The following is a 14060-nucleotide window of genomic DNA, read 5'->3' as shown; positions in this document are numbered from 1 at the left end:
AATGATTTTAACAAAAGAGATTTACTGAAAAGCAAACCAACTTTAACTTTATGGTAGTCAAGCTTTGGACAGATATAATATAATATAATATAATATAATATAATATAATATAATATAATATAATATAATATAATATAATATTCATGCCAGGAATGATGTTATACAAATGAACTATATGTTTATTTGGCAGCCCATGTTAATCTCATCTTTATATTAGATTTTTTTTTAATTTCAATATACAGTCTGTAAAAAGACTCAAAATTGATCTCTGTCAACTGTGCTCAAAGCAAAAAAATACTTTTTAAATAATATTTTAATACTGAATGTATAAATAAGTAACACAGATCACCAAACACAATATGTAAAGATCTTTTATCAAAGATGTTTTTATCTCAAGGCATCATTACATGTGACATAACAGTGTGTTTTGTGTAATTTCAAATCTCTTGTATTGACTGACTACAATTCAAGTCAGTAATTTGGAGCACAAGTATAACATGCCAAAGTTTAGATATGCTAACCACATCTATAGGATTCAAATAGAATGCAAATTTTACAGATGCTTAAAATAACTGAACTGAAACTTAATTACAGAATTACATATGACACATATGGGGGCCAATGAAAGGACACTTTGCTCAATGCAAAATGACTTACCATGGTCTACAGCAAACCTCAGCTTCTGAATTATCGACAGATTTCCACTCACTCTGTAAATTCCATCAGCATCTAAACCTGATAAAAAATGCATAATTACTTTGTATATTTTATATTATATGAGTCATTTTGATATATACATGCCTAAGCTTTCATAGCACTCCAAGTAAGATATAATAGATATAAGAAACAGTTGAATAAAAGTCCTTCTAGTTTAGACTACTAAACATGTGCACCTGAATGGTATTGTGAACAGCAGTGTAAGCTGCCTTGATGAATTCATAATATTTTGGATTAAACTGGACAATTTAGGCTATATATTGAGAAGATTCTCAATATATTTCTAAAATTATACTCTAGAAAAACAGTAACCCAATGAAAAAGAGGCAGAACCGCACCAGTATAGGAATGAAATAATACAACTTTAATAAATAATAAACAAAATACAGGTTAAGTGCTTTTGTCTGGAATTATCAGACTTTATTAGAACATAATATAAAATCAACCCCTTCCTTTTATACCCAGTACTAAAACCACTAGCCAGTCAAGACAAATTAAACAGTAATAACTAGGTGAAGTAACCCCTTAAGTGTTAAAATTAAGTAAATGCGCCACATTTCATATATGAATATAAAAAATACCCATATTTTCATGCTCTCTTAAAGCTCCTTAATTATCAAAGTCTAGGGTTGCTGTTTTTTGTTGAGTGGATTTTTTAGAGTGCACTCTAGAAAAACAATCAGAGAAATCAATATTAATGAGGTTAAAACTTAAACACGTTACAATAGTTAAAGTATATAATCTGAAAAAATATTAAAACAAGAAAACTGCAAGAAAATATCTCAACATACTAGATTTTCTAACTCAGAATATAGAGTTCGCTCATTTTTGTGTTAATTCAGATTAACTCAAAAATGAACTCCCACACTACTTAGCAAACAGAATCATCTCACAACAGTACACAAACTTCTTCATAAACCCAAAAGCTGTCCGTTGCTAAACAATGTTATTCAACCACACTCCCCAAACTGAACGTTGTGTTCTAGAGATAAATCACTTTTCATTATGACCAAAATGCACAATAGTGCAAGAGACTCCCTATATTCAGCCAATATTGCCAAATCCTGGAATCACATCCCATTAACAATGAAGTCAGTCCAAGAGCTAAGCTTTTGCCAAACCCAGTTATAATCTCATCTGATGGATAAATGGCTGTGCTTCTGCATTTCCTGAGGCTAACTCCTTAACTTCCAACTATTTCGTACTGCACACTGGTCTCGCCACTAATCTAACTCTGTGTACATGGCCTGCAACTTATCCAACCTACTCCCAATCCTGGATGATCTCCACTCCTCACTCTCACCAGTGCCAGTCACTCCCTCTCCCTTGCATAGGTCTTTTTAAACTGCACTCACTGCTTGCACTCACCACCACAAGTGCACTAGTGCCATTCCTCTTGTTATCTCTATTCCCACACGCTCTTCCTCCTCCATCTCTTAACACTTTCATCCATACAGCTATCTCTTTCACATCTATCCCTTCTCCTTGCCTTTTTTCTGCCTACACTCCTGTTACTATCCTTCCTAATAAGCATCACTTCCTTGCTACCAGCTAAACCACTAATATACTTATCACAATTCTACAGTCATAATCCCATCAACAACAAGGCACTCTATACCTTTAATCCACAGAGAACCCTTAGCCCACTGTTTCCTGTCCTAAACTCTCTATTTTCTCACCCCTTTTCACTGAATCTCTCTTGAACACAGCAAACAAAACCATAACCCCACCTATCTTGTCCTCTCTCTCTCTCTCTCTCTCTAAAGACTGGGGCTCTAAATACTAACCAACAAAATAATACCTCTAAGAAGCCAGTCACCTCTCTTTCTCTCTTTTTCGCTTAATAAAATGCATGGTTTATACCTTATATACTGTTTTGTATCTCCCTGCTACACCATCAAATTGAAAAGAATCTACACTACAAATGACTTCAGATGGTGAGGTCACCTTGTAAATGAGATATATGATAGTATTTATATCATGATATGCTTTGTAAGTACATGACTACTGCTTAAATATTCATGTGCACTGCAAATTTATCTACACCCTTTAAAATATCATGTACTTTATAAATACCCGTATATTGTCTATAGACCATCATTCTTTGTGGAAGTTTTATAATTTCTGTAAGAGAATCAGAGGGGCTTTTCTCTCTTGGCACTGATAAAAAGAGGTTTAGCTAAACCCAGTTGGGCTTTCCCAATAAACAAGGTAATATAAATAAAGAAATAACAAATAAAAAACAAGTAACTGAATGGGTTACTATATTTATATTGTTTTTGCATAGAATTCTCACTGATTTTCATTGGTAATCTCCAATAAACACGACAGTGAAAAACACTTTATTTAATTACATCCAAAACACTTGCATTAATTTTATAGAGATTATAAAATATTATGAAATGAAGACAATTGTGTGACCCAGGTCAGCTAATCAGTGACTCTGAGATAAGTACTGTGCCTTGAGATTAATTCTGCAACTCTAGGGTCAGTCACATACTTAGATTATTTGCATATTTTGGACTTTTCTTCATCAGTGGGTTAAACCAGATTAGTAATCTAACAAAAGATCCATAACAGACAGAAGAGAGCAATATAGGAATACATTTATCGAAAAATGAAGTCACTGGGAAGTATAATAACAATAAAAACATAATAATAATAATAAAGTGGTAAAGACATAAATGCATCTCAGACAAAATACTGAAAACATGTCACACATTATGCAATAGTGCTTGTCTTGTTGCTTTACACTGCTTCACCATAAAGCAGTGCACTGGATAATATTTGCAATTTGTCTTGTTGCTTTACACTGCTTCACCATAAAGCAGTGCACTGGATAATATTTGCAGTTTGTCTTGTTGCTTTACACTGCTTCACCATAAAGCAGTGCACTGGATAATATTTGCAATGAAATCTCTTGCAAACATTTAAAACAAATGGAACTGTTGCTGTTGCTTACATTGCTAGTTATGATAGCATTATCTACGTCTCAAATTCATGGTGCTTTATGATGCTTCCCATAAAAACAGTGCAGCAAATCATAACTGTTACGTTAAACAGCTTGAAATATTCATCTAGATTTTATTTGACTATTACTTCTCCTTATTGGGTCTTATAAAATATAACTCGAGCAATGGAAATCATGTTGGTTTCTAATGATCGTTTTATAGTAATGCATAAAAGTATTCCAACTAATATAGCGTCTAAATGCTGTTTTATAATCTCCACAATTAGGTATTACAGGACATTGCCAAACAATCGAGATCACATTTCTGTGCATTGCGTCACCATTACACAGTATGTCAATAAAGTTTGCAAACATGTTAGAAAATGTGAAATATTTGTCCTGCTTTAATGGATAAAATCAGTGTTCTATCTTCCATCTGTTCTAGCCACACCATACCCACTTGTCAACAGTACAATGCTGTTGTATTTTACGCGGCACAGCATGGCTGCACACAAGGCAGACAGAATAGCATTTGTAAAATAAGCAAAACCATGTTGCTTTCCTGTTACAAAATGCACCAAATTATGCTTGTAAACGTGAATGTCCCACTTGCTTATATGATAAAATGAGTGTCTCATCAATTTCAGTCTACAGGAGAGCATTCTGTTTCACTGTATAGTGCTGTTTTAGTGCAGGCAACACAACTGTATACTGTATCAGTTCTATATTTTATGATGCTCATCACAGTACATGCCTAATAATGTTTCTCAAACAACTAAGACTATGATGCTATATGTAGCTTCTCCATTACACACTGCTTCAGGTGTTCTTTTTAAACATGTAAAATAAGTTTTCTTTCCCATAGTTGTTCTACTATAAAACACACATGTGCTGTTATATGACACAATAGTATTCTGCTATTTACAACACAGTAGTAGACTGCATAGTTCTATCACTATAACTTGTCACTAGCAGCTAACACAGAAAAGCTCATGTCAAACATTCAGCAAAACAATGGAGGAGGTTGCTTTACACTAATCCTCCTCAGGCATCCCCATAACTCCATGCCAGTTGAATGCATTACTATCAATGTTCCACAAACTAGCATTCTACATTGATATATGATTGCTATTTTTAATATTGTAAATACACTATGCACACCACATATCAAGCAAAACTAAAAAAAAAATAAAACATTTTTAGAAAGGATTAATGTTTGCTGTGTGCAGAGTTATTGAACATTTGCTCCTTCCTTGGCACAATCCCTTGAGCTTTACTCCTGCATCAGACCTAGCTACTTAAATGTAACCCTCTGTAGAACTTCCACTATGATAGGTATTATAGCTATTAACTTGCAGGCCAGTGCGTATGGAATGCTTAAACTATTCTATCTTAAAGTTCTTAATTAAGTGAAAATGTCAAGTTTCATGAAAGATGAAGTGATTTGTAAGTATTGGAAAACAGATACAAAATAAGGATTAAATGTAATGATGATATAGAGTTTTTGAAAAAAAAGTATTTGTAGAAAATGTGAAACATCCTGTGGGCCTCTGTATAACTATAAAGAGCACGCAGAATGGGGAAGAAACACACAAGTAGAAATTGGTCCAGGTATGTTGTCTACAAATTTGTTTCTCATAAGGCAAAAGTCTGGATTGCACAAAGGGCAGAAGATGTGAAAGAAATATAAGTTCAAGGCACAGACATGTTTATTTGGTACTTAGAGGCAATTCAAAGACATGCAAATTAGCTGATCATGGGGTATTTCCTTATTGCAGCTAACATGTCTCTCAATTAAAATTTCCTGTATTATGGAAACAGCACTTTTACTGTTGGCTTTGTGGGTCTTTCTGAATCTTCAGGATGGTCTGATTTTAATCTGGTATGGAAGTGGCTTTGTGTTTTGTTCTGCCAAGTCAATTCCTTCTAATAATGAATTTAAATCCTCACCAGACAATGTTTCCTGAGTGTAATCCATGACAAAAATATATACATCTTCTATTTTCACAATCCTGAAAAAGTTTTTTAGTGTATATTTGTAAGCATTTTATTTTTGATAGCATTTATGTCTTCTGGAATTCCAAATGACAGTTTCATAGCATGAACCACATCATATTTATAGCTCAATACAATACTTTTATTTTCAGAATTGCAAGTGAATTTACCATTAGACTTGAAGTTCTTATCTATAGTACTTAGTAAAATACTTTTGCCAATGGTTATGCATCTGCATGCCTTGCAGAAACCACAATCATTAACAACTTTTATCTTTACATTTGGTGTTATCATTTGCTGTACACTTCTCTTCTAATACGTGTTTTAATTACTGCTTCTCTTGTTAATGAAAATCAAGCTGCCCCCTAAAATTTTACGTAAATCAGAATTGCCCTAGATAATTTTCTAGTTGTTACTATTTACTTGTTTAATTCACTGAACCTCTGAATTGTACCATATGGGACAAACCAAAGAATAATTATCTTTATTAGTTACTTCTACATCATTCTGAGCTGGTGCATTTTTCAGCAGTAGAATATACATATTGTCATTCTGATGCCTCACTTTTTCTGTACTGTTATGCACAAAATTTAAATTATAACCTCTGGAAACTGAGGAATGAGAGCCAGTGGCCATACATGGCCAGGTGGGTAGAAAAATAAATTGAAAACCTGAAGGATTTTTTTACAAAGTTCTTTTAGGCCCTATATGTTGTGTGAGGTAACAAAGTATATCCTGGACTTCCCTTGACATAAATAACCTTAAACAACAGTAAGTCTAATGTGTAAACTCTTTTCATGACTGTGACAGTAACAGAGCATTAGCTATTCTGTGGATTCCACCTTTGATAAAATGTGAAATATATTGAATCTGAATATTAAGATGTAGCTCTCAATTTCTCAGCCTATGAGTCTATCCTCATCTATGCTCAAATGTTTTGACTACTGAGTAAAAAGATGAGATGACATATACTGGAGAGGGAGGTTGTTGGGATTAATCACCATGGAGGAGTCAGGCTCTTGGCATTCTATGAGGAACTTGAAGTGGATCCACTGCTCTTCTGGCATGACACAAGTCAGTTGACTGGCATGGACTTCTAGTGAGGCTGTCTCTTTTTCACCTTTTAGGGTAGCTGTAGCAGGCGCAAACGCTGAGAGGAAGCCCTGGGGTATGTGTATGATATGTTGGAGACTATATCTCTCATGTGACATAAAAGAACTTGGGAGTCCGACAGGAAATGTTGGAGACTAATGCTGGGGATAAAGAAGTCTGGTCTGTCCTGTTCATCCAGCTACCAACATAGATTTCTGTTTGAGTGCATCTGAGGCTTTATCTCAGCACCCTCTCTGTTTGATCTATTGATAATGATCACCTGGTCTTCTCTATACATGCAGTAGCCATCACAACCATTTGTCCATCTATAAAATGATTATGCTGTTTGTTCCAACTAGAATGTATTGTTTTATTGTACTGCCATTGCAGAAAGTCATACTAGGCATTTAATTGGTTGTTGGAGGGAGGGGAGCACTCACTATTTGACATAATACATCTATGTCTATACAAGGGTCTATAATATAAAGATGAAAGCACTAAAGAGCAAATATAAGTACATTGACACATAAAGAGTGATGTAAAAAAATAGTGAAACATGTATTGAGCAAAAATCAAAACACCGAACGTGTTTCTTTACACAACAGCGCCATGCAGGTATACGTAAATTAACTAAATAAAACTAAAATAATACACTTTTGCAGGGGGGCAAGCCACCCTCACCCCCCTACTTAAATATAACAACTCTGAGACTGTACTACAGTGGGGAACAGGATATATTTTCTTACCCACAGGATCGCGCTGCTGGCCAAACAAATATGTTCAATGTTCTGATTTTTGCTCAATACATGTTTCGCTATTTTTGTACATCACTCTTTATGTGTCAATGTACGTGCATTCACTCTTTAGAGCTTTCAGCTTTATAATACAGACCCCCATACACAAATGATTTACTACCTAGTGCTTCAGATGAAGTTGTATTCATGGTAAAGCTTTACAGATTTGATATATATATATATATATATATATATTTATATATATATATATATATATATATATATATATATATATATATATATACACACATATAAAAAAGCAAACACTCCACTTCTGTAATATAGGGAATATTTTATACTGTGTAGTCATGAATACTTATTAAATTTGCTGGGGTATGTTTACGCATGAAAGCACATATATCAGTATCAAGTTATACAGAGTCACCAGAAAATATATATCTGTGATAGATTTACCAAGCCATGGATCTTTAGTAGGATTTTTTTTACCTTCCCTGCTCAGGCCATCATAACCCCACCTTGTTATTCTGACTCATTATGTGTCCCACTAACTGACCACAGACACATTACTGGCCAAGGCATGAGTCAGGCTAAGGTAAGCAATAATGCCAGGTAGTGCAGATTTTTTTTTTAATCTCAGGGTCATAACCTCAACTGACATTCAGTTATACTGATGGGCAAAACCATAGATGATTTGTTGGTGTATATCAGCAGGGTGACAGGGTCGAAGCCTTCTGTCTCTACAGTGGCCTGTAGCCATTCCAAGAACCAGTCCCCCCCAAAAAAAAGGTGATCAGGCCAAATCGCCGTCCATTTCTACACAGCATACTCCATAAGCACTAAATAAGTTTTATGATGTTCATTTTCCAACAATGTGATTTTTGTTAAAAATGACAAAAACAGTTCCCTACTTACAACACAACTTTCCTGAAACAATGTGTTCCACAGCTTGGATTCCTAATATGTTATGCCATTTATGTGTCCTGAGTCTAGGGCAGGTGCCAGGATCTGTCAAATCATGCACACACTCAGGTCACTCAGTAATAATTACTGTCATGACTCTGTCATAGTACATGTTGGAGTGAATGACATGAGATGTACCTCTCTGGACTATATGAAAAGAGACATAAGTGAACTCTCAGATTGTGTGTCCCAGGGAGGTATATTCCTAGCCCTAAGCAGTATTCTACTTTCTCCTAGGATTATGTCAAAATACAAACAAAAAATGATTGATTTCAATAATTAGCTTAGCTTCTGGTGTCACTCCAGGAGGATCCAGTATCTGACAGCATTTCATAAATAAGGGCATTGCATCCAAGACCAAGGAGGTTATAACTCCACTATACTAAACCCTTATTAGACCACTAATTGAGTACAATGTTCTCTACTGTATGTAACTGGAGAGACCATAGAGGTTTCTAGCCAAGAGAATCCAAGGCCTCCAAAACATGACTTATGTAAAAAGACCGAAAGCCCTGTCATTGCACTCTATATCACAGAGTGTTTAGAGGTGACCTGTGCCTGGTCTATAGTCTCTGACTCTGTCATAATGGAAATGCTGCACACTGGCAAATCAAATGGGACAAAAGTCACTCAATCCAGGGATCTTGACCTAGACTGTGACATTAACAAAACATGTTGGAGATACAGATACATCTCCCAGAGATTGCTAATTTGCTGGAATAAGCTCCCACTTCATGTGAAGCAGAGTTTCTCAATGACCCTATTAAAGTGGAACCTTGACAATTGGATGGATGACTGTAAATTTACCCTGGGGGTGAAGGGTAGACGGTGCTGATCATAGAATTGCTGTGCTAACAATGACCATCTAACTATGATCAATTAGGGTACACTGATTTTTTTTTTACAGCGCTACGTTTGTAAATGCCCTAGGGCCATTAGCCAAGTAATCTCCTCTGAACCTATGAACCTATTAAAAAGCACAATATCCAACACAGAGATAACATAAGCCTATCTTTTCTCTTAACACTAACCCAGACCCTATGGTAGATGTATAAGTAACCCCCAAATCAAAGATCAAAACCAAACTTAAACCTAAATCTAATTCAAACCATAAAATTAACCACAGCTTTATCAGTAACTCAACCCAAACCTTTAGCATAATCCTTATCCTAAACATAAGCTACGCATGCTTTATCATAATCCTAAACCTATGCACATGTTAAACCACATCTCTGTCCCTACTGTTAGCCTAAAATGTAGCCTTAATCATAAGCTGAAACAAAACACTAACACAGACGTAATTGACTGTACAAGGACCACAATAACCATATTTGACCAAATGTCATTTCATTGAAAGCACATAGTAACAAACAGAATTTTATTCAAACACAGCCATAGCACAAATCAAATTCAACCAAAACGAGTCATACAAACTGTGTGTGACCAAGTACAATTTTTACATTTTCTGTATAAAGTGTGGGCTCATTTTCCATTCCATTAACTGGTCAGGTGACACTTGTTCTGATAATCTTTAACTCCAGCATCTCTTGTCCATCAGATATAAAAGTGTGATTACAGAACAGCCTATAGAAGTTCACAGGCAAACCAGAAAAACTGTATAATTTTAATATTGACAGAACACAACTGCCACATAAGAAACTCCATTCAGCTAAGGAAACTACCAAAACTGAAGTTGTCACCATTACAAAGCTGACAGCAACTTTCAGTAAGTGCATCAAACGTAGTAATAGAACAGCAATGTCAGATTTCAAGGATATCACCTAAAATTTTAAAATATAACAGTTATGCCAATATCCATACAAAAATAAAAATGGCAAACATCTTAAACCCACAGTAGCAGTGACACACACACTGCAGTCATGTAAGGTATTATGTTTTACAAGGACAAATGAACACGCAATATAGCCTTTTAGACATTTCCATTAAGTTGTGTTGATGTATAAAAACAGAAATGTGAAAGAAAATCCCCATACACCTGAGTCATTTTAAAAAAGTAAGAAAAATATTTTTAAATTTGTCCACTGTATATTAAACATTGTTGGTCTTGATAAGTCCGTGCAGGTGTCCATTGTTGGCTTCATGATGATGGCCATGCCGCTCTGGTAATAAGCAACGTTAAATAAGTTGTGGCTCCGCTGGTGACTGCTGCTTCATGAGGTTCTTCATTTACAATCTATTCAGTTCACATCTGTTACATTGGTGTAAGTCTAAAATGGGGAAATCTGTTGTTGTTCAGCATCAATTATCTAGAAAGTGAAGTTCTCAGCAGAGAGACTTAACAGCATTTAATTCAAAGCCTATAACATTGAAACTTCAACTTGGGCTTGACATTTTTAAGAGTTACAGCAAAGGGTCATTGTTTCTGTTGCTTGTGATACAGCTACATATTCCTGTACTGAATAATGGCGGTGCAGAGGGTAGGGAGTCTGTTGTAAGTAATGGTGTTGCAGAGATCACAGTAGACTTTGTGGTTGCGTGAGAAGTGTAAGGGGCAAAGAGCATCTGTATTAAAAATAAAAAAAGATTTAAAATGGACTTTTAATTATATGCTTAGAAATATGTTTTTAAATATCAAGCAACAGCACTGATGTATTTTGATATATCAAGCCAACCCAAGTAGCCTTTAAATGTTAGATATTCAAATGTTTTATAAGAACCCAAATGTGTTACTGTTTCCCAATTTTTTTATGATTCAAAGATTTAAAATTGAGTTTATATGCTAGACTTTCTCAAATAGACTCATATTGTAATGTATAACTGTATAACTGTATCTTCCTGTCTTATCTTAATGTATATATGCTTCATATATTAGTTACTGCCGCATTACCTTGTATTTATGCTCCTTTTTGAGGCTGGATTGTGACTGAAAATGGTCAGTAGACCACCTCTCCTACCCAATTAACAAATTGTAAACAAGCAAACAAATAAGTTACTAATCACTTAATTAACTAACTAACTAACTAGCTAAATCATTCATGTTCTTTCATTTCCACAGCACTATAGAAGGATTCAAAGTTTTCCAATCGTGCTTTATTTCCAAAATAACTTTATTTATTATAATGTTATATCAGGATTACTTTCCAAAATTGAATGATATTTGTTTGTTTTTAAAAGAAGTCACTCTGTATTCTCATATTGAACACAACTTGCTTAGGAAAATGTAATGTACAATATCTTGAAGGAAAATAAATGAATACTTTGTTACAATGCATATAGTTGAATTCTAAATCATAACATCACTGGATGACACGATAGAATATCTTGTACAGGGAAGAAATGCAAGAAAAATGAAAATGTGTTCAGTAAACATGGGGAATATGAAACGATTTTTTTTCTGCTATTATCTCGCCTGAAAACTTACTTAAATAACATGCATAAGGCCATTTCTCATTTAAAAACAGCCTATATGATTCAAACAATTTTACAAGTCTTTCATACTACATTTCATAGACACTTAAACATAGCCTTTGAAAACCTGAATAATACAGTGTTACTGAAGGACTAAATGGTTATGATGGGATTTTAGATAAATGTGTTACAAAAATCAATAAAAAAGTAAATTTATTTTGTAAACATACAAGATACTTATTTGAAAATTTGCATTGCAGTTCCAGGATTCCCTAGTTTCCAGTTACCTTGGCAGTACAGCTGGTGATGCAGTGGAATGGAACATTATTCCAAATGGTCTGAATTACAGTCTCAGATAAGGCACTTAAAATAATATTTCTTTTTCTCATCTGTCTGTGCTCCATCTAAATACACAGCGCTCCCTAGTGACTAAAAGTGTGGTGGCATTTGAATTTGGTATTTGCTGTTTTACAGCACAATTGTAGCTGTCTTATTGACAAGGATGGCTTTCTGATATCTTGAAAGATACAGTAAGCAACACTAAACATAGGCTTTATAAACCTGTAAAGCAAATTAATCAGATAACAGAATTATGGCATCTTAAAATGTTATGTAGAAATGATTTTACTCAGAAAATGAATATTTTTCTTGCTTTATTAGACTGCAGATCTTCAGCCAGTTGCAAAACTATTTTTTTAGACTATGTATCTTTTTATAGAAAACAATTGTATCAGTCTCCTGATCTTTCACGCATGTGTTTTACCAGAATTATCTTATCTTATGCTTGACTACTTTGGAAGGGTAGTGTATCCAAATTAAGCATAACAGATGCCTTGCATATAGCTCAGAAAGCTAATCCAAGCCTGAACCGTGAAACCGAGGTAAACACTCCAAAGAAGGAAAATAAATCCAAAAGAGCAATTCCCAGTTACATTCTTATTTAATTGTTTTAAAGAGGACTAAAACCACAAAGACTTGCAAAATAATCTATTAAAATAAAGCAAAGCTGCATCATATTTCTTATAGTTTTGCTATTAAGATTATTTCATTTACTATAGGTTTTGTGACTGCAATTCCTATATGCATGCATTATTTTTTTCACTTTTTAAGCATAAATGTCCTTTTTACTTGACAGCCACTTTCATGATATGAACTTAATTTAATTTTTTTACACTCCTTGGATAATTACTTGCATCATTAAATCTGTCGCACAATATTCTCATTTGGATTTTTTGTTTTCAGCCACACCTTTCTATATTTATTCTCTTGAGAACTTTCAATGATGTTTTTTTATATTTTTGCACAGGCATCTCAGTCAGCTATGTGGTCATTGTTTTGACACATTATTTTCTACGAACTATTGAGACTCAATCATCCAAGCTGTTTTATAGACCTGTTTATTCCCATTGTGTGAGAGTTGTATGGCCTATTCCTTCTCCAGAGCTGAGAATTAAGCTACCTGGTAGTTATCCATACACTTAAACAAAACATTTTTTATTAACTTATAAGACCTAACATCCCTCTGCATATGCCTAAAAGGATGCATGAGGTTGGCCCTAACATCTTTTTGCATGCAGCCAGAACTACTCAAGGAGTTGGTAATGCAATGGGCTCTGTCAGTAACATCCTTACCTCTGGGTGCAGTGTAATCAAAGCCCTGCCCACCCCCCTTGTAATTACCTTCATGTGAACCCCAACCTCTACCAAGAAACATGCTCTTTAGGCCTCATTGTTACTCTTCACCATACCAGTTCCAGCAGATGCCTGAGCTGCCGACTGAACATGGGTCACTCAGGTTGTAGTCAAGGCTTTATCTCTCTGCACCACTGGAACTGACAATACCTGGTGATTTATTTATTTTATAATAACATGTTAGACGACCTACATAGCCACTGTTCTGGAAGTGCAATAAAATTTGAGTGTCGTCATGTGACTTGCATGACGTTACACAGCATACTTTGTGAGGCTCAGATCCTTGCCATAATATCACGTCTTGCATGCAGTTCACTGCCATTACATAGTAAATAATCATGCTGCTATGGCCCCTGCAATTTATCATGCAAAACAGCCACTACTGTATTATTTGAATATTTCTGACATGTTGCTCATAATAATGTCTAGTATGATCAAATAAGGTTGCCTATTAGCAGGTATAACTTCTATTCCCTTTTTAAATCTCAGTTCTTATAACTTAGCTGTGCGTAGATCTGGTTTATTACTTA

The 14060-nt window shown here is 34.7% G+C and overlaps 1 protein-coding gene across 1 annotated transcript in view; it reads right to left on the bottom strand.

Annotated features, from left to right (window-relative positions):
* The window catches only part of ARHGAP15 (Rho GTPase activating protein 15), a 3416769-nt gene that overhangs the window by 827185 nt on the left and 2575524 nt on the right, over window positions 1–14060 (bottom strand). Inside the window, exon 12 of the mRNA XM_044074973.1 lies at window positions 658–735. Coding sequence (XP_043930908.1) covers window positions 658–735 — 78 coding nt within the window. The remainder of the gene's footprint in view (window positions 1–657; window positions 736–14060) is intronic.

This window comes from Protopterus annectens, chromosome 6.part0 (genome assembly GCF_019279795.1).
Source record: "Protopterus annectens isolate FY-2018-M chromosome 6.part0, PAN1.0, whole genome shotgun sequence".
Classification (NCBI taxonomy): domain Eukaryota; kingdom Metazoa; phylum Chordata; order Ceratodontiformes; family Protopteridae; genus Protopterus; species Protopterus annectens.
This window is presented reverse-complemented; position numbering and strand designations above follow the sequence as displayed.